The 20,833-nt window shown below is 43.2% G+C and overlaps 1 protein-coding gene across 1 annotated transcript in view; it reads left to right on the top strand.

The window, feature by feature from the left end:
• Positions 1-20,833, top strand: part of LOC120050101 (electrogenic sodium bicarbonate cotransporter 1-like) — a 150,561-nt gene that overhangs the window by 6,758 nt on the left and 122,970 nt on the right. Inside the window, exon 2 of the mRNA XM_038996746.1 lies at positions 18,608-18,768. Coding sequence (XP_038852674.1) covers positions 18,608-18,768 — 161 coding nt within the window. The remainder of the gene's footprint in view (positions 1-18,607; positions 18,769-20,833) is intronic.

The raw sequence follows: 20,833 nt of genomic DNA, 5'->3' as shown, positions 1-20,833 counted from the left end.
CATGCACAAAGCCAACCTAACTAACCAAGAACCAACCAACCAAACTAACCAACAAACAACTTCATCAGATGACAGTCTTATAACATGTTATTCAATAAATCTATGTTTTGTTCGAAAAATGTGCATATTTCAGGTATAAATCATAGTTTACATTGCAGCTACAATCAGAAATTGCACCGAAAGCAGACAGAATAATTACAGACACCAACGTCAAATACCTAAATACTCATCATAAAACATTTCTGAAAAATACATAGTGTACAGCAAATGAAAGACAGGCATCTTGTGATTCCAGACAATATTTCCGATTTCTTAAGTGTTTTACAGCGAAAACACAATATAGCGTTATATTAGCTTACCACAATAGCCAGAAACACAAGCCATTTCCCAGCAGCAAAAGTTAGCGATCGTAACAAACCAGCAAAAGATATATAATTTTTGACTAACCTTGAAATGCTTCATCAGATGACAGTCCTATAACATCAGGTAATACATACACTTATGTTTTGTTCGAAAATGTGCATATTTAGAGCTGAAATCAGTGGTTATACATTGTGCTAACGTAGCTACTTTTTCCCACAACGTCCGGATATTTTTCTGACACTTTTTCTGACACACATATTCTGACCAAATAGCTATTCATAAACATAACTAAAAAATACATGTTGTATAGGAAATGATAGATACACTAGTTCTTAATGCAATCGCCGTGTTAGAATTCTAAAAATAACTTCATTACGACATAAGGCTTATGTTATGGCGAGAGCGTGCCCAAAACCTGGGCGCAAAACTAATAGTATACAGTTCGACAGATATATGAAATAGCATCATAAAATGGGTCCTACTTTTGATGAGCTTCCATCAGAATGTTGTACAAGAGGTCCCTTGTCAAGAACAATCTTTGTTGGATTTAGAACGTCCTTTTTCCCTCTTGAATTAGCAAGCGCACTAGCCAAGTGGCACGAAGCTCTCCTTCCTGAACAAAGGCACACAACGCAACACGCCTAACGTCCAGAATAAATTTCAATAGTCTAATAAAACTATATTGAAAAAACATACTTTACGATGATATTGTCACATGTATCAAATAAAATCAAAGCCGGAGATAGTAGTCGCCTATAACGACAGCTGTACAGAAGGCAATCCCCGGTTCCTTCTCGCGCCTTCCTGAAAACAGGAAATGGGTGACACGTCATTCCAAGAGGATTTATTCCAACTCAGACCAAGATAAACACTCCATTTCTTCTCTCACTGCCTCTTGACATCCAGGGGAAGGTGTATGACGTGCATGTATACTAATACGTATCATGCCCATTTATAGGCAGGACCTAGAACAGAGCATAGTTTTCAGACTTTCCACTTTCTGGTCAGGAAGTTTGTGCCAAATGAGTTCTGTTTTACTCACAGATATAATTCAAACGGTTTTAGAAACTAGAGAGTGTTTTCTATCCAATAGTAATAATAATATGCATATTGTACGAGCAAGAATTGAGTACGAGGCCGTTTGAAATGGGCACCTTTTATCTGGCTACTCAATACTGCCCCTGCAGCCCAAACAGGTTCATTTGTGCATGGAAAGGTGTGAGCTAATTTGGTGAAGTGATCTGTCAGAACCAATACAGTGGTTCTTCCTTTAACTTCTACTTCATCACGATTTCTCGTGAAAATGATTTTTAAATATTTTTGGGGTACTGTCCAGAAGGTCGCCAGTTCGGCATGTCCGGAGTCACCGTTTTTGGGTCACGACTATGAAAAAAGAAAAACTGCACTTTTTCGTTAAAAAGGTTTTAAAATAAATTTTTAGTCCTATCCAGAATTCCGCTAGTACGGCATGTCCGGAGTCACCATTTTTTGGTCACGAATGTGAGAAAAAAAAAATCTGAGATTTCTCGTGAAAATGGTTTTAAAATATTTTTGGGGGCCTATCAGAATGTCGCCAGTTCGGCATGTGTGTCACGGTTTTTGGGTCACGATTATTAAGAAAAAAGCTGCACTTTTTAGTTAACTTCTTTGGGATAGGGGGCAGTATTTTGACATCCGGATGAAAAGCATGTACAATGTAAACTGCCTGCTACTCAGGCCAAGAAGCTAGGATATGCATATAATTGGTAGATTTGGATAGAAAACACTCTAACGTTTCTAAAATTGTTAAAATAATGTCTGTGAGTATAACAGAACTGAAATGGCAGGTGAAACCCCGAGGACAAACCATCCCCCCCAAAAAATAATCATCCTACCACTGATTTCAATAGCTGGCACTTTTATAATAGGGCGAAATCGTGCCCGATTGCAGTTTCTAGGGCTTCCACTAGATATCAACAGTCTTTAGAAAGAGTTTCAGGCTGGTTTTTGGAAAAATGAGCCAGAAATTGTAGTTTTTCTAGGTGGCTCCCATTTTAGTGTTTCCAAGCGTGTGAATGAGAACGCGTTCTTTGGTATTTTTCTCGGGTAAAGACAATAACGATTCTCCATCTTAAATGTTATCGTTTATTTGCGTATTAGGGTACCCTTTGTTTGATTATAAAAGTTGATTGACTTGTTTGGATAAGTTTATTGGTAACATTTGGGATTCATTTTATATGCATTTTGAAGGAGGGAAACTAAGTGGATTATTGACTGAAGTGCGCCAGCTAAACTGAGTTTTTATGGATATAAAGAAGGACATTATCGAACAAAAGGACCATTTGTAATGTAACTGGGACCTTTTGGAGTGCCAACAGAAGAAGATCTTCAAAGGTAAGGCATATATTATATCACTATTTCTGACTTTCGTATCGCTACTCTTTGGTTGAAAATTATTTGTTTTGCATTTGTAGGCTGGGCGCTGTCCTCAGATAATCGCATGGTTTGCTTTTGCCGTAAAGCCTTTTTGAAATCTGAAATCTGGATTAACAACAAGTTAAGCTGTATTTTGATGTTTTCCACTTGTGATTTCATGAAAGTTTAATATTTATAGTAATTTAATTTAAATTTGGCGTGCTGCAATTTCACTGGAAATTGTCAAAATGGGACGGTAACATCCCACTAATCCGCAAGAAGTTAAAAGTTGCGTCATACTACAGCATAACTTGCGGGCTGTCGCAGAATTCTATGTTATTTAAGTGTCAGCCATTGTTGCCATTAATGCTAGTTAGTGCTAGTTTGACCACCAGAGGGCATCTTTGAGAAGCATTTTACTTTTTTAATAATGGCTGTGCTAGAGAATTCAAAACCTTTTTTTGTAAGAACAAAATGGGATTGATTTTAAGAAATGTAGCTTAATTGTCAGGACCCGGTGTGAGAAACAGTCACTAATAGTCGGCCAACTCAAGTTGGAGCAATTTTCCTGTGAGGAAGTGAGAAATCTGAAATAAGGCAGGCTGTTCTGGGGTCAGTTTATTAATTTGCATGTCTTCTATTGGTCGAGATGCACTACATACGCCTTCCCCTAGATGTCAGCAAATAGTGAGAATTGGAATGGAGTTGCTAGGCAGATCTGAGGCCATATAAATGGGCTGGGAACGTGGGGTCCAGTCTTTTCATCTTTCGCCATGACGCAAGACAGACCTCAGGATGGCGTTCTGGAAAGCTACCGTTATAGGCCTTAGATATATCCGGCTCTGATTTTATTCGATATAGGTGTTAAAGACATCATAATGTTGTTATTTTAAACCGAGTTATATCAGTTTATATCAGTATATTGCGATTTTCTGTATATTATTTGTGCTGCGTTATGGTGAGTTGGACACGTCTTCGCCACATGGCTAATGTTTACTGCTAATTCCAAAGTTGAAGGCGACAATCTACAACCGAGCAACGATTCCTCTGGACAAAGGACAACTTGCCCAAGATTCTGATGGGAGCTCATGATGTTAATTCGTTGTTCTGTTGAAAAATGTAAAACTACTGTTCCGCCATTAATTTCGGTGCGGTCTCGCTTTAACGCACGCTGTATGTCGTAGTAACGTTAATTTTAAAAATCTAACACAGCGGTTGCATTAAGAACTAATGTATCTTTCATTTGCTGTCCAACCTGTATTTTTTAGTCAAGTTTATGATTAGTTACTGATTAGAATAGGTGCCTCTCCCAAGATTTCTCCCGACATATTGTTGGCAGCTTGGCTACTATTCTCATTGTATAACCACGATTTGTGCCGCTAAATATGCACATTTTCGAACAAACTCTATATGTATTGTGTAATATGATGTTATAGGACTGTCATCTGAAGAAGTTTGAGAAGGTTAGTGAAAAAATGAATATCTTTTGCTGGTTTATTCGTTATCGCTATTGTTGGCTTGAATCAATGCTGTTGTGTGGTTGGCTATTGTAGTAAGCTAATATAATGCTATATTGTGTTTTCGCTGTAAAACACTTAAAAAATCTGAAATATTGGCTGGATTCACAAGATCTTTGTCTTTCATTTGCTGTACGCTGTGTATTTTTCATAAATGTTTTATGATGAGTATTTAGGTAATTCACGTTGGTCTCTGTAGTTATTCTAGTTGCTTTGGTGAGAGTTGTGATGGTGGCTGCAATGTAAAACTATGATTTATACCTGAAATATGCACATTTTTCTAACAAAACATATGCTATACAATAAATATGTTATCAGACTGTCATCTGATGAAGTTGTTTCTTGGTTAGTGACTATTTATATCTTTATTTGGTCGAAATTGTGATAGCTACCTATGCAGGAAAAAAATGGTGGGAAAAAAAAGTTGTCTTTTGCTATCGTGGTTAGCTAATAGAAATACATATTGTGTCTTCCCTGTAAAACATTTTAAAAATCAGAAATGATGGCTGGATTCACAAGATGTGTATCTTTCATCTGGTGTCTTGGACTTGTGATTTAATGATATTTAGATGCTAGTATTTACTTGTGACTCTATGCTAGGCTATGCTAGTCAGCTTTTTTACTGATGGGGGTGCTCCCGGATCCGGGATTGTGACCAAGTAGAAGTTAATCAAGGTAAAAGATCTTCAGGTAAAAAATATAAATCCACAACGTCAAAAGTAAAGCCAAGAGAAAAAATTAATATCCTCCAAAATACAATGAAAATCCACAAAGTGGTAAGAACAGCAGGGAAAAAACAACCTCAGATGACTAATCAAAAATAAACAAGACCAAAACCAGAGTACCTCAGGAAAATCCGACTAGAGAGCAGCATGGGGCTGGGTGCTAACATACAAACACAGAGCAAAGAACTGATGAACACTAAGGGTTTAAATACCTACAAGGAAACGAGGCACAGGTGCAAACAATAACTAGAACAAGGGAAAAACAAAAGGTTCAAAAAGGCGCAATGGGGGCATCTAGTGACCAAAACCTGAATAGTCCTGGCCAAAACCTGACATTAATTTTATTAATATTATGGTGTTTCTATTCCAAGAAAAATTAAACCCTCAGGGTTTCCGTTTGGAAAATATGGCGCTGTACAACGTAACCAGTCGGGAGTAGGCTACTGAACTAAGAGCAAAATAATCCTAACATTTCCACACCCTAATTGTTGGCTAACCAATACCCAAACAGAGATTCAGTGAAAATAAACATCTCATTGATTTATGCTTGTCTTAGAGCGGCACAAAACGGTGCTGAAATAGTTGACCACATGTCATTCAGTGATATTTATTCCCATAGTAATTCGTTATGGATCCATAATGAAATAAACATCTGCATTACAATTATAATGCAGGGTTAATAATAAATTAATATATTTGTAGGGGTTGATGCGTTTTTTGTTGGGGCAAATCTGGTTTTAGAATACTTAATTAAAACAATGCATTTGGTAGACTCGGTAAGATGGCCTCACTGACGGTTGAAGATGATGAGCGATCGGCAAAGGCAATCAACATCACTCTAATCACAGTCAGACAGTTGAAGAAACTTGTGTGGACTGGTTGGGAGTAGGCCTAGGCTACTAAGTGACTGCAAGTGAAGAGCAAAATGATCCTAACATTTCCAATTAAAAATCTGACTGATTTATAAAGACCAGTCCCCATGCTCTGTCATTCAGTGATATTTATTCCCTATTGATAGTTGAAATAAACATCTGCATTTTGAAAGAGTATTTTTATAAGTTTTTATTAAGGAAAGCATGTAGGTCTCCTGATTTAAACCCAAAGTTGTTGCAACTGAAATGTAGTTGAATAATCATCTGCATGTTTGCATGGATTGTGACTCCATCTCGTTCCTCTTCAACTCCGCCAATGACTCTCCGCCAGTGACTCCATCTCGTTCCTCTTCAACTCCGCCAATGACTCTCCGCCAGTGACTTCATCTCGTTCCTCTTCAACTCCGCCAATGACTCTCCGCCAGTGACGTGACTCTCGTTCCTCTTCAACTCCGCCAATGACTCTCCGCCAGTGACTCCATCTCGTTCCTCTTCAACTCCGCCAATGACTCTCCGCCAGTGACGTGACTCTCGTTCCTCTTCAACTCCGCCAATGACTCTCCGCCAGTGACGTGACTCTCGTTCCTCGCCCTCTTCAACTCCGCCAATGACTCTCCGCCAATGACTCTCCGCCAATGACTCTCCGCCAGTGACTCACCGCCAATGACTCTCCGCCAGTGACCTGACTCTCGTTCCTCGCCCTCTTCAACTCCGCCAGTGACCTGACTCTCGTTCCTCGTCCTCTTCAACTCCGCCAATGACTCTCCGCCAATGACTCTCAAATCAAATCAAATCAAGTTTATTTTATATAGCCCTTCGTACATCAGCTAATATCTCGAAGTGCTGTACAGAAACCCAGCCTAAAACCCCAAACAGCAAGCAATGCAGGTGTAGAAGCACGGTGGCTAGGAAAAACTCCCTAGAAAGGCCAAAACCTAGGAAGAAACCTAGAGAGGAACCAGGCTATGAGGGGTGGCCAGTCCTCTTCTGGCTGTGCCGGGTGACCTGACTCCAGTCCTCTTCTGGCTCTCCGCCAATGACTCTCCGCCAATGACTCTCCGCCAATGACTCTCCGCCAATGACTCTCCGCCAATGACTCTCCGCCAGTGACTCTCCGCCAGTGACTCTCCGCCAGTGACTCTCCGCCAGTGACCTGACTCTCGTTCCTCGCCCTCTTCAACTCCGCCAGTGACCTGACTTCAACTCCGCCAATGACTCTCCGCCAATGACTCTCCGCCAATGACTCTCCGCCAGTGACTCTCCGCCAATGACTCTCCGCCAGTGACCTGACTCTCGTTCCTCGCCCTCTTCAACTCCGCCAATGACTCTCCGCCAGTGACCTGACTCTCGTTCCTCGCCCTCTTCAACTCCGCCAATGACTCTCCGCCAGTGACCTGACTCTCCGCCAATAATTACATTTAGAGAATTGGAGGATTCTAAATTAATATCTAAGGGGCATTTTTCGTTAGGGCAAATCTGATCTGTGAGAATATCTAAGGGGCTTTTATATAATTATAATGCAGGGTTAATAATAATAATTATAATAATCGCTTTGTTTAAAAAATAACGATAGTATGGAGATTATTTTGCTTCAAATAACGGAAAGTGAGCGATTGAAATCTGAATAAAGGAAAAAGGGCCATTCTTGAATATAGGGTGAGACATTCTTAGTAATTTGTAAATTAAGCCAGTTTGTTATTTAGAATTATTTATTTCTGTTTTTAGAGGGGAGAAACCAAAAGCCCACCGTGCCTATTTTTTGGAAAATCGTCAGTCCACATGTCAAGTGAAATTCCCCCATTTGTATTTACCCAAGGTGGCAGGTAGCCTAGTGGTTAGAGCGTTAGGACAGTAACCGAAAGGTTGCTAGATAAAATCACTGAGCTGACAAGGTAAAAATATGTCGTTCTGCCCCTGAAAAAGGCAGTTAACCCACTGTTCCTAGACAGTCATTGTAAATAAGAATTTGTTCTTAACTGACTTGCCTGTAAGAGTGTTGATGCTTTCGAGGTGAGCTCGAGCAGACGGCTCAGGAGACTTAGCCAGGATGCATCTCCGTCAGCACTTGACATACTCCTTCACATCATGCTCCATCTTGGGCCAGAAGAAATGTTGCCTTGCCAAATTAAGAGTTCTAGCTCTAGCCAGCCAGATCATGCACATCACTCAATGCTTTATCCGTCATACTTTTGGGCAGCACATACTGATGTGTCTTTTGTTTCCTCAAAGGGTCATTTGTCACCCTGTAAAGCACTCCATCTTGGACCCTGAGCTTTTCCCACTGCTTGATGAGTGCAAGGCTTTTTGAATTAAATCCATCCCTCTCTCATCTTGAAGGCCATCTTTTGTGGTTGACAAACAGGATAGCCCTTGAAATTGTAGGATTAAGTTCTTGGCTCCGCTGAAGCTTCTCGAAAGACATCGCAGGAAGGGAGTCTTGGCCTGGAGATATGAGTTGTTGCACAGACTGCACTAACTGAACTGCTTGAGCTTCGGTCGCTACATCCCACTGATCATAGACTTCACAGATCGCTTTCACTACTGCAGAGACACAGGTTAAAGGACAGCTGTCGGACTGATTTCCAGAGATTTTCCCAGCTTGTTTTTTCACTATGTGACTGGACCTTCAAGCGAAACACATCTTCAATCCCATCTTCTCCTATAGCATCGGCTTCAGCAAGCAGACTGCCATTGTTCTCACTGACCAACCTGTGACTAACTAACTTGGAAAATGGGTCCCTACTGAGGGCGTCAGCCACAGTGTTCTTTGTCCCTGCGATATGCTTCAGATCGAATGAGTAGGGAGTCAATGTAGCTACCCAGCGCTGTCTACATGGAGTCAATGTAGCTACCCAGCGCTGATCACAGGGAGTCAATGTAGCTACCCAGCGCTGTCTACATGGAGTCAATGTAGCTACCCAGCGCTGTCTACATGGAGTCAATGTAGCAATGACTCTCAAATCAAATCAAATCAAGTTTATTTTATATAGCCCTTCGTACATCAGCTAATATCTCGAAGTGCTGTACAGAAACCCAGCCTAAAACCCCAAACAGCAAGCAATGCAGGTGTAGAAGCACGGTGGCTAGGAAAAACTCCCTAGAAAGGCCAAAACCTAGGAAGAAACCTAGAGAGGAACCAGGCTATGAGGGGTGGCCAGTCCTCTTCTGGCTGTGCCGGGTGACCTGACTCCAGTCCTCTTCTGGCTCTCCGCCAATGACTCTCCGCCAATGACTCTCCGCCAATGACTCTCCGCCAATGACTCTCCGCCAGTGACTCTCCGCCAGTGACTCTCCGCCAGTGACTCTCCGCCAGTGACCTGACTCTCGTTCCTCGCCCTCTTCAACTCCGCCAGTGACCTGACTTCAACTCCGCCAATGACTCTCCGCCAATGACTCTCCGCCAATGACTCTCCGCCAGTGACTCTCCGCCAATGACTCTCCGCCAGTGACCTGACTCTCGTTCCTCGCCCTCTTCAACTCCGCCAATGACTCTCCGCCAGTGACCTGACTCTCGTTCCTCGCCCTCTTCAACTCCGCCAATGACTCTCCGCCAGTGACCTGACTCTCCGCCAATAATTACATTTAGAGAATTGGAGGATTCTAAATTAATATCTAAGGGGCATTTTTCGTTAGGGCAAATCTGATCTGTGAGAATATCTAAGGGGCTTTTATATAATTATAATGCAGGGTTAATAATAATAATTATAATAATCGCTTTGTTTAAAAAATAACGATAGTATGGAGATTATTTTGCTTCAAATAACGGAAAGTGAGCGATTGAAATCTGAATAAAGGAAAAAGGGCCATTCTTGAATATAGGGTGAGACATTCTTAGTAATTTGTAAATTAAGCCAGTTTGTTATTTAGAATTATTTATTTCTGTTTTTAGAGGGGAGAAACCAAAAGCCCACCGTGCCTATTTTTTGGAAAATCGTCAGTCCACATGTCAAGTGAAATTCCCCCATTTGTATTTACCCAAGGTGGCAGGTAGCCTAGTGGTTAGAGCGTTAGGACAGTAACCGAAAGGTTGCTAGATAAAATCACTGAGCTGACAAGGTAAAAATATGTCGTTCTGCCCCTGAAAAAGGCAGTTAACCCACTGTTCCTAGACAGTCATTGTAAATAAGAATTTGTTCTTAACTGACTTGCCTGTAAGAGTGTTGATGCTTTCGAGGTGAGCTCGAGCAGACGGCTCAGGAGACTTAGCCAGGATGCATCTCCGTCAGCACTTGACATACTCCTTCACATCATGCTCCATCTTGGGCCAGAAGAAATGTTGCCTTGCCAAATTAAGAGTTCTAGCTCTAGCCAGCCAGATCATGCACATCACTCAATGCTTTATCCGTCATACTTTTGGGCAGCACATACTGATGTGTCTTTTGTTTCCTCAAAGGGTCATTTGTCACCCTGTAAAGCACTCCATCTTGGACCCTGAGCTTTTCCCACTGCTTGATGAGTGCAAGGCTTTTTGAATTAAATCCATCCCTCTCTCATCTTGAAGGCCATCTTTTGTGGTTGACAAACAGGATAGCCCTTGAAATTGTAGGATTAAGTTCTTGGCTCCGCTGAAGCTTCTCGAAAGACATCGCAGGAAGGGAGTCTTGGCCTGGAGATATGAGTTGTTGCACAGACTGCACTAACTGAACTGCTTGAGCTTCGGTCGCTACATCCCACTGATCATAGACTTCACAGATCGCTTTCACTACTGCAGAGACACAGGTTAAAGGACAGCTGTCGGACTGATTTCCAGAGATTTTCCCAGCTTGTTTTTTCACTATGTGACTGGACCTTCAAGCGAAACACATCTTCAATCCCATCTTCTCCTATAGCATCGGCTTCAGCAAGCAGACTGCCATTGTTCTCACTGACCAACCTGTGACTAACTAACTTGGAAAATGGGTCCCTACTGAGGGCGTCAGCCACAGTGTTCTTTGTCCCTGCGATATGCTTCAGATCGAATGAGTAGGGAGTCAATGTAGCTACCCAGCGCTGTCTACATGGAGTCAATGTAGCTACCCAGCGCTGATCACAGGGAGTCAATGTAGCTACCCAGCGCTGTCTACATGGAGTCAATGTAGCTACCCAGCGCTGTCTACATGGAGTCAATGTAGCTACCCAGCGTTGTCTACAGGGAGTCAATGTAGCTACCCAGCGTTGTTCACAGGGAGTCAATGTAGCTACCCAGCGTTGATCACAGGGAGTCAATGTAGCTACCCAGCGTTGTTCACAGGGAGTCAATGTAGCTACCCAGCGTTGATCACAGGGAGTCAATGTAGCTACCCAGCGTTGTTCACATGGAGTCAATGTAGCTACCCAGCGTTGTTCACAGGGAGTCAATGTAGCTACCCAGCGTTGATCACAGGGAGTCAATGTAGCTACCCAGCGTTGTTCACATGGAGTCAATGTAGCTACCCAGCGTTGATCACAGGGAGTCAATGTAGCTACCCAGCGTTATTCACAGGGAGTCAATGTAGCTACCCAGCGTTGTTCACATGGAGTCAATGTAGCTACCCAGCGTTATTCACAGGGAGTCAATGTAGCTACCCAGCGTTGTTCACAGGCGTCGGGTTTTGGTTTAGTCATTATATAAGTGAGGAGATTATTATCAGTCCAAACTGTAAATGTCCCTTGAGGCTAAACTTTTCACACACAGTACATTTCAAGGCCAAAAACTTGAGTCTGTGGGCAGGAAGAGTGGCTTGGCAGAACAGTTTGGAATGAAATGTTGATAGTAGAAAATAATTCCTAGGAAGGATTTGACCCTTCGTACTGAGGGCATCCACAGATCTTTCTTTCTCCATTAGATCCGTGATCTTGGATTTCACATCCACCTTTGTTGGATCCACAGCCACCCCATCATCATTAATGACATGACCCAAAAATCTCATGACTTCTGCGGGAATATGCATTTCTTTGGGCTCAGATTCAGGTTGTGCTGTCTTAGTCTCTGGAACACCAGCTTTAATCTATCCAACACTAGGAGGTTGTCTAAGTAACACAGCAGGCTACTGAAGTTTAGGTCCCAAAGAATGCTGAGCATCATCCTCATAAATGAAAATGCACTGTTGCATAGGCCCTGCGGCATTCAATTGTATTCATGCAGACCCACTGGGGTAGTGAAGGCTGTATACTTTTTATCCTCCTCACACATAGGTATGTTGTAAAAGCCTGATGTCAAGTCCATCGTACTGATGTAGGTGTTGCCCCCTAGGGCTGCAAGACAGTCAGATTGGTGTGGAAGTGGGTTTCTTTGAGTGTCTTGCATTTAGCCATCTGAAACTGTACATAGACGGAGCCCATCGTCTTGCTTCCACACCATTACTAGAGGGGACGCGTATTTGCTGATGGATTTCCTGTTCTTCCATTTCCGTCAATACTTGTTGTAGTTTCTGGTAGTGCGCAGACGGAACCCTACGATATGGTAGGCGAAATGGTCCGTCATCTGTGAGCCGAATTCGATGCTCAAAGCCTTCGGCTTTGCCACAATCCAGAGAGCTCTTGGAGAACACGTCATTGTAGTTAATAAGTAACTAAACTAATCTCGCCCTTGTTGCTTGACCAACTTTACAGGGTTAATGTCAACCTCTCCCAACCCTACATCTAGCAGTCTCTGCTCCAAATCCATGGAGCCTGTTGTGATGGGCTGCGTCCCTAGAGTTCCATGTTCCATCTTGCAGGAGCCTTGGAAAACTGTGTAGTCCTCCACAGCCAGAAAGGGAGACACATCAGCCAGCTTGCAGTTTCGCTTCAGAGTGATAGGTTTGTTCGATAGGTTAGTGACTTTCATGGGCACCCACCTGTTACCCCATATGGGTGTGATGACTCTGCCCACCATGATGTTTTGTGGCATGGTCTTGGATGAAGTGGGTTCGATCCACAATAGTGCTCCCTGGAGACATTGGCACACTGTTGGGAAGCCTCCCCCATACTAGATGCTCTTGTTTAGCAAGGAGTGTGACAGCCTGGTGGAGTTTGACTGTCCTTATTTTCTGGGCATTTCTTCACTCTGTCAACATGTCAGGCTAGTCATCATGTTTTTTATTTTATTTTATTTCACCAGGTAGGCCAGTTGAGAACAAGTTCTCATTTACAACTGCGACCTGGCCAAGATAAAGCAAAGCAGTTCGACACAAACAACAACACAGCGTTACACATGGAATAAACAAACGTACAGTCAATAACACAATAGAAAAAAAAGTATATATACAGTGTGTGCAATTGGAGTGAGGAGGTAAGGCAATAAATAGGCCATAGTAGCGAAGTAATTACAATTTAGCAAATTAACAATGGAGTGATAGATGTGCAGATGATGATGTGCAAGTAGAAATACTGGTGTGCAAAAAAGTAAATAAAAAAAATATGGGGATGAGGTAGGTTGTTGGGTGGGCTATTTACAGATGGGCTATGTACAGCTGCAGCGATCGGTAAGCTGCTCAGATAGCTGATGCTTGAAGTTAGTGAGGGAGATATAAGTCTCCAACTTCAGCGATCTTTGCAATTTGTTCCAGTCATTGGCAGCAGAGAACTGGAAGGAAAGGCGGCCAAAGGAGGTGTTGGCTTTGGGGATGACCAGTAAGATATACCTGCTGGAGCGCGTGCCACGGGTGGGTGTTGTTATCGTGACCAGGGAGCTGAGATAAGGCGGAGCTTTACCTAGCAAAGACTTAAAGATGACCTGGAGCCAGTGGGTCTGGCGCCAAATATGTAGCGAGGGCCAGCCGACGAGAGCATACAGGTCACAGTGGTGGGTGGTATATGGGGCTTTGGTGACAAAACGGATGGCACTGTGATAGATGGCATCCAGTTTGCTGAGTAGAGTTTTGGAGGCTATTTTGTAAATGACATAGCCGAAGTCGAGGATCGTTACGATAGTCAGTTTTATGAGGGTATGTTTGGCGGCGTGAGTGAAGGAGGCTTTGTTGTGAAATAGGAAGCAAATTCTAGATTTAATTATGGTTTGGAGATGTTTAATATGAGTCTGGAAGGAGAGTTTACAGACTAGCCAGACACCTAGGTTTTTGTTGTTGTCCACATATTCTAAGTCAGAACCGTAGTGATGCTAGTCGGGCGGGCGGGTGCGGGCAGTGATCGGTTGAAGAGCATGCATTTAGTTCTACTAGCATTTAAGAGCAGTTGGAGGCCACAAAAGGAGTGTTGTATGGCATTGAAGCTCGTTTGGAGGTTTGTTAACACAGTGTCCAAAGAAGCGCCAGATGTATACAGAATGGTTTCGTCTGCATAGAGGTGGATCAGGGAATCACCCGCAGCAAGAGCGACAGAGTGTAAGAGTACCGTTGGTTAGGAGGGTGTTGCGGTCTGTTGTCTGAGTGTTCTGCGATAGCACATGATCAAGTAGACCTATCAAAGTTTGCATGTGTCACAGCTCAGGAGAAGACCCAGATGCAGACAGTTTCGAAGTAACAAAAGTTTATTACAAAAACAGGGGGGCAGGCAAACGACAGGTCAAGGGCAGGCAGAGGTCAGTAGTTCAGAGCAGAGTCCGAAAGGTACAGAACGGCAGGCAGGCTCAGGGGGTCAGGCAGAGGTCAGTAATCCAGGGTGGTAAAACAAGGTACAGAATGACAGGCAGGGTCAGGGCAAGCAGAATAGTCAAAAACCGGGAATGCAAGAAAACAGGAACTAGAGACAGACAGGAGCACGGGAAAACCGCTGGTAGGCTTGACGAAACAAAACGAACTGGCAACAGACAAACAGAGAACACAGGTATAAGTACACTGGGGATAATGGGGAAGATGGGCGACACCTGGAGGGGGGTGGAGACAAGCACAAAAACAGGTGTACTGAGTACTTGTCAGACCCATCCTGTCTGAAGCATGGGTGTTTTCTCACATCAGACTGCATGACCAACTTCAATCCAGATAAATTAAGGGAGGGTGTAGCAGTAAATGTCTGGCCTGCGCTGGTGCTCTGAGCATGTGCCCCTCTCTCCTCCTTCCTCTCACCTTCCTTCCTAATCTGAGTTGATCTAGAGTCTAGATCTAGACCAGGGGTGTCAAACTCATTTCGCATCGTGGGCCACATACGGCCTAGGGAGATGTCAAGTGGGCCGGACCATTAAAATTATACCATACTCTGCTATAAATAACCAAAATATCATGTCTTTCCTTTGTTTTGGTGTAAAGAAGCACAAGAACATTAGGAAAATATTGAAATTTAATGAACTATCCTTATACAAAACTATCCTTTTACCGCTGCTTCACTGACTTCTCGGCTCTGGATGAAAGTTGACTGCTGTTTCCTCAGACCCGCCAGCAATTCGTTAATCTTATCTCTTCTCAGTTGTCCTTGCAAGCCGTCATATTTTTCGCTGTGATGAGTCTCGTAGTGGCGTCGAATATTATATTCCTTCAATACCGAAACTTGTTGCAAACACACCAAGCACGAAGGTTTTCCGTGCATCTCTGTAAATAAATAGGACGTGGTCCATTTTTCTTTGAAAATTCTACACTCCTTATCTACTTTTCTCCGTTTGGATAACGACATTTTGGCTAATGAGGGTGTAGCGGAGAGGTAGAGACCAAGGTATTAACAACGTCGTAACAAGCAGCAGATGGCGCATTGATACCGTCTGCTGTTTTCAGTCTGTCTCAGTGATGCGGCTTGTCTTCTACTCTGATGGAAAGAGTGCGCCCCTTAGCGGATAATCCATGAATTGCAGCGAATTAAAAATATTAATTCCATGTCTTTTATGCATTTTTTCCACTTTCAAATTATCCTGCGGGCCTGATCGAACCTCCTTGGGGGCCGGTTCCGGCCCGCGGGCCGTATGTTTGACACCCCTAGATTCTAGATTCTAGACTGTCCTATCTGATTAGGGAGTTGTGTGATAAGATTTCCCAAGTCAGGATTGGCCACCTCTGAACTATCTGAAAGGGTGTCACTAGGCATAATTACAGGACCTGAGGGTGTGTCGTTAGGCACCCGAGTAGAGCAAAAGATTGGTGAATCTACAACATCTATAGTTTTGGCTGTGGTCTGAGGCAACCTCTCCCAAGACCCAGTTCAGGGTCATCAATGAAAACACGGTCTCCTCTTCCAACCATATAAGTCATATTCACTATATGATACCAACTGGCAAGGACCAACTGGCAAGTGTCTTCACTGACATTTTCAACCTCTCCCTGATTGAGTCTGTAATACCCACATGTTTCAAGCAGACCACCATAGTCCCTGTACCCAAGAAAGCGAAGGTAACCTGCCTAAATGATTACCGCCCCGAAGCAGCCATGAAGTGCTTTGAAAGGCTGGTCATGGTTCACATCAACACCATCATGCCAGAAACCCTAGACCCACTCCAATTAGCTTACTACCCCAACAGATCCACAGATGATGCAATCTCTATTGCGCTCCACACTGCCCTTTCTCACCTGGACAAAAGGAACACCTATGTGAGAATGCTGTTCATTGAATACAGCTCAGTGTTCAACACCATAATGCCCACAAAGCTCATCACTAAGCTAAAGACCCAGGGACTAAACACCTCCCTCTGCAACTGGATCCTGGACTTTCTGACGGGCCGCCCCCAGGTGTTAAGAGGAGGCAACAACACATCTGACACACTGATCCTCAACACTGGGACCTCTCAGGGGTGTGTGCTTAGTTCCCTCCTGTACTCCCTGTTCACCCACGACTGCATGGCCAAGCACGACTCCAACACCATCATTAAGTTTGCTGACGACACAACAGTGGTAGGCCTGATCACCGACAACGACAACGATGAGACAGCCTATAGGGAGGAGGTCAAAGACCTGGTAGTGTGGTGCCAGGACAACAACCTCTACCTCAATGTGATCAAGACAAAGGAGCTGATCGTGGACTACAGGAAAAGGAGGGCCGAACAGACTTCCACACCAACATCGTCGGGACTGAAGTGGAGCGGGTCGAGACTTTCAAGGTCCTTGGTGTCCACATCACCAACCAACTATCATGGTCCAAACACACCAAGACAGTTGTGAAGAGGGCAGACAACATATTTTCCCCCTCAGGAAACTGAAAAATAATTCCTTAAAAAGTTCTACAGCTGCACCATCGAGAGCATCCTAACCGTTTGCATCACCACCTGGTATGGCAACTCCTCGCTATCTGACCGTAAGGCGCTACAGAGGGTAGTGCAAATGGCCCAGTACATCACTGGTGCCAAGCTTCCTGACATCCAGGAACTATATGCTAGGCTGTGTCAGAGGGCCCCGTGTAGCTCAGTTGGTAGAGCATGGCGCTTGCAACGCCAGGGTTGTGGGTTCGTTTCCCACGGGGGGCCAGTACAAAAAAAGTATGAATGTATGTACTTGTAAGTCGCTCTGGATAAGAGCGTCTGCTAAATGACTTAAATGTAAATGTGGCCAGTCCTCTTCTGGCTGTGCCGAATGGAGATTATAACAGAACGTGGCCAAGATGTTCAAATGTTCATGGATGACCAGCAGGGTCAAAATAATAATCACAGTGGTTGTCGAGGGTGCAGCAAGTCAGGAGCAAATACAAAGTTGCCAATGTCTTTCAATTTTTACAAACAAGGGACAGATTAAAGAATAACTGAAAAGTGAGACGACTGCTGAGATGAAGGAAGATAAATAGAGTAGGCTACATAGACCTATACAGTGTATTTCAATCATGGGCTATTGAAATAATTTTAATGTTCAATCAATTTAGTTATTTTTTCTAATTGTAGGCTACTGTAGCTAGAATATGTAATTTTTGCCTCAATATACTGTATTTCATGATGTGTAACCACAATCTGTGATTCAGTGCGTTATTGAGGCATTATTAGAATAATCCGCCTCAAAATGGCTATTAGCAGTGTTAGATAATCATATATTTCTCAGAGCCGATCCGTCGTCAACATTGTGGAACAATTCAAATTTGAAACCAGAAGCCTATCCAAGTGCACTGGGTCTTTTTAGAGTCTATCAGTATCAACACGACTCGATGATGCACACGGGGAACGTTGTCTCTGCATGTTACATCTTCAGCCGTTGTAGGAACGATGATTTAACGATCGTTAAAACACTCTTGAAAGGATATGCATATTCTTGATACCATTTGAAAGGAAAAACATTGAAGTTTGTGGAAATGTGAAATTAATGTAGGAGAATATAAGACATTAGATCTGATTAAAAATAGTACAAAGAAAAACATCGTTTTTCTGTTTGTTTTGTACCATCATCTTTGAAATGCAAGAGAAAGGACATCATGTATTATTCCAGCCCAGGCACAATTTAGATTTTTTGCCACTAGATGGCAGCAGTGTATCTACAAAGTTTTAGACTGATCAAATGACCCATGGCATATCTGTTCAAAATGTTGTATCAAGACTGCCCAAATGTGCTTAATTGGTTTATTAATACATTTTCAAGTTCATAATTGTGCACTCTCCTCAAACAATAGCATGGATTATTTCACTGTAATAGCTACTGTAAATAGGACAGTGCAGTTAGATTAACAAGATTTTAAGCTTTCTGCCCATATCAGATATGTCTATGTCCTGGGAAATGTTTTTGTTACTTACAACCTCATGCTAATCACATTAGCCTACGTTAGCTCAACCGTCCCGCAGGGGACACACCGATCTCGTAGAGGTTAAGATGCTTTTAATTAACCGGGCCCTGTTTAACTTGTATTATTGCTCTACTGACATCTTGTACTGTTACATGCTAGGTATATGAAGATGGTGTAAAATAACAAGGTATATGAATGGTGAAATCTGTCATGTCCCCCCCAGGTGGATCAAGTTTGAGGAGAAGGTGGAGAAGGGAGGAGAGCGTTGGAGTAAACCCCACGTGGCCACGCTATCGCTCCACAGTCTGATGGAGCTGCGGACCTGCATCGAGAAAGGAACCATCATGCTGGAACTGGAGGCCTCCACGCTGCCACAGGTCGTTGGTAAGAAAACTCCTGTACTACATTATGACTGACCATATTATCACTGACCAGACCTTACCTACATTATCACTGACCAGACCTTTACTACATTATCACTGACCAGACCTTTACTACATTATGACTGACCATATTATCACTGACCAGACCTTTACTACATTATCACTGACCAGACCTTTACTACATTATGACTGACCAGACCTTTACTACATTATGACTGACTTCTACAGTTCCGTATACAGTTTAGTGACTTACTCCAGCCCAGTTCTAGTCGGTATACAGTTTAGTGTCTTACTCCAGCCCAGTTCTAGTCCGTTTACAGTTTAGTGTCTTACTCCAGCCCAGTTCTAGTCGGTATACAGTTTAGTGACTTACTCCAGCCCAGTTCTAGTCCGTATACAGTTTAGTGACTTACTCCAGCCCAGTTGTAGTCCGTATACAGTTTAGTGACTTACTCCAGCCCAGTTCTAGTCCGTATACAGTTCAGTGTCTTACTCCAGCCCAGTTCTAGTCGGTATACAGTTTAGTGACTTACTCCAGCCCAGTTCTAGTCCGTATACAGTTTAGTGACTTACTCCAGCCCAGTTCTAGTCCGTATACAGTTTAGTGACTTACTCCAGCCCAGTTCTAGTCCGTATACAGTTTAGTGACTTACTCCAGCCCAGTTCTAGTCCGTATACAGTTTAGTGACTTACTCCAGCCCAGTTCTAGTCCGTTTACAGTTTAGTGACTTACTCCAGCCCAGTTCTAGTCCGTATACAGTTTAGTGACTTACTCCAGCCCAGTTCTAGTCCGTTTACAGTTCAGTGACTTACTCCAGCCCAGTTCTAGTCCGCATACAGTTTAGTGACTTACTCCAGCCCAGTTCTAGTCCATTTACAGTTCAGTGACTTACTCCAGCCCAGTTCTAGTCCGCATACAGTTTAGTGACTTACTCCAGCCCAGTTCTAGTCCGTATACAGTTTAGTGACTTACTCCAGCCCAGTTGTAGTCCGTATACAGTTTAGTGACTTACTCCAGCCCAGTTCTAGTCCGTATACAGTTTAGTGACTTACTCCAGCTCAGTTCTAGTCCGTATACAGTTTAGTGACTTACTCCAGCCCAGTTCTAGTCCGCATACAGTTTAGTGACTTACTCCAGCCCAGTTCTAGTCCTTATACAGTTTAGTGACTTACTCCAGCTCAGTTCTAGTCCGCATACAGTTTAGTGACTTTCTCCAGCCCAGTTCTAGTCCGTTTACAGTTTAGTGACTTACTCCAGCCCAGTTCTAGTCCGTATACAGTTTAGTGACTTACTCCAGCCCAGTTATACTCCATAAACACTATACAATATGTCATTTAACAGATACTCTTATCCAAAGTGACTTACCGTCATGCGTGCATATGTTGCTTATGTATGGGTGTTCCCGGGAATTGAACCCACTATCCTGGCGTTGCAAGAGCCATGCTCTACCAACTGTACTACAGAGGACCACAGATAGGATATGCCCATGGATGCTTGAGGCTGCAGTCCATTGACTTGGTTCCACTGGGCCTGTTCTTTGTGATATATCTAGCTCAGTTTAGTGATGTTCTTTCAGCTTGGCCACTATAGCAGAGCAGGTTCACCGCTGAGTGCTTCTGTTCAGCACAGCAAAGGGCTTCCCCCTCTTCCCTGAATAACCCTAACCCTGAGGCCACAAGCACAGGGTCAGTCTAGTTACATTGAAACCTGCTTAGTAATGTTGTCTACAAGACTTCCTAGAGGGCCCGTCAAGAGTAAATACCAATACATTTACTGTACAAGAGCAAGTGCCCAAAACACATGCCTGAATATACAAATTAAAGAATTTACTTTAATGGTTGAGTTTGAAGTACAATGGGAGAATGGAGGAGAGGGGTGGAGGGAGGAATGCCATTTAGAATCTCCTCCTTAATGATGACCCCACTAAGTGGTCTAACATAACAGATCCAATGTAACTAAGTGGTCTAACATAACAGATCCAATGTAACTAAGTGGTCTAACATAACAGATCCAATGTAACTAAGTATGTCCAAGCCGAAACACTGTTCTTTCCAGATAACCATCT

Source organism: Salvelinus namaycush, chromosome 1 (genome assembly GCF_016432855.1).
Source record: "Salvelinus namaycush isolate Seneca chromosome 1, SaNama_1.0, whole genome shotgun sequence".
Classification (NCBI taxonomy): Eukaryota; Metazoa; Chordata; class Actinopteri; order Salmoniformes; family Salmonidae; genus Salvelinus; species Salvelinus namaycush.
This window is presented reverse-complemented; position numbering and strand designations above follow the sequence as displayed.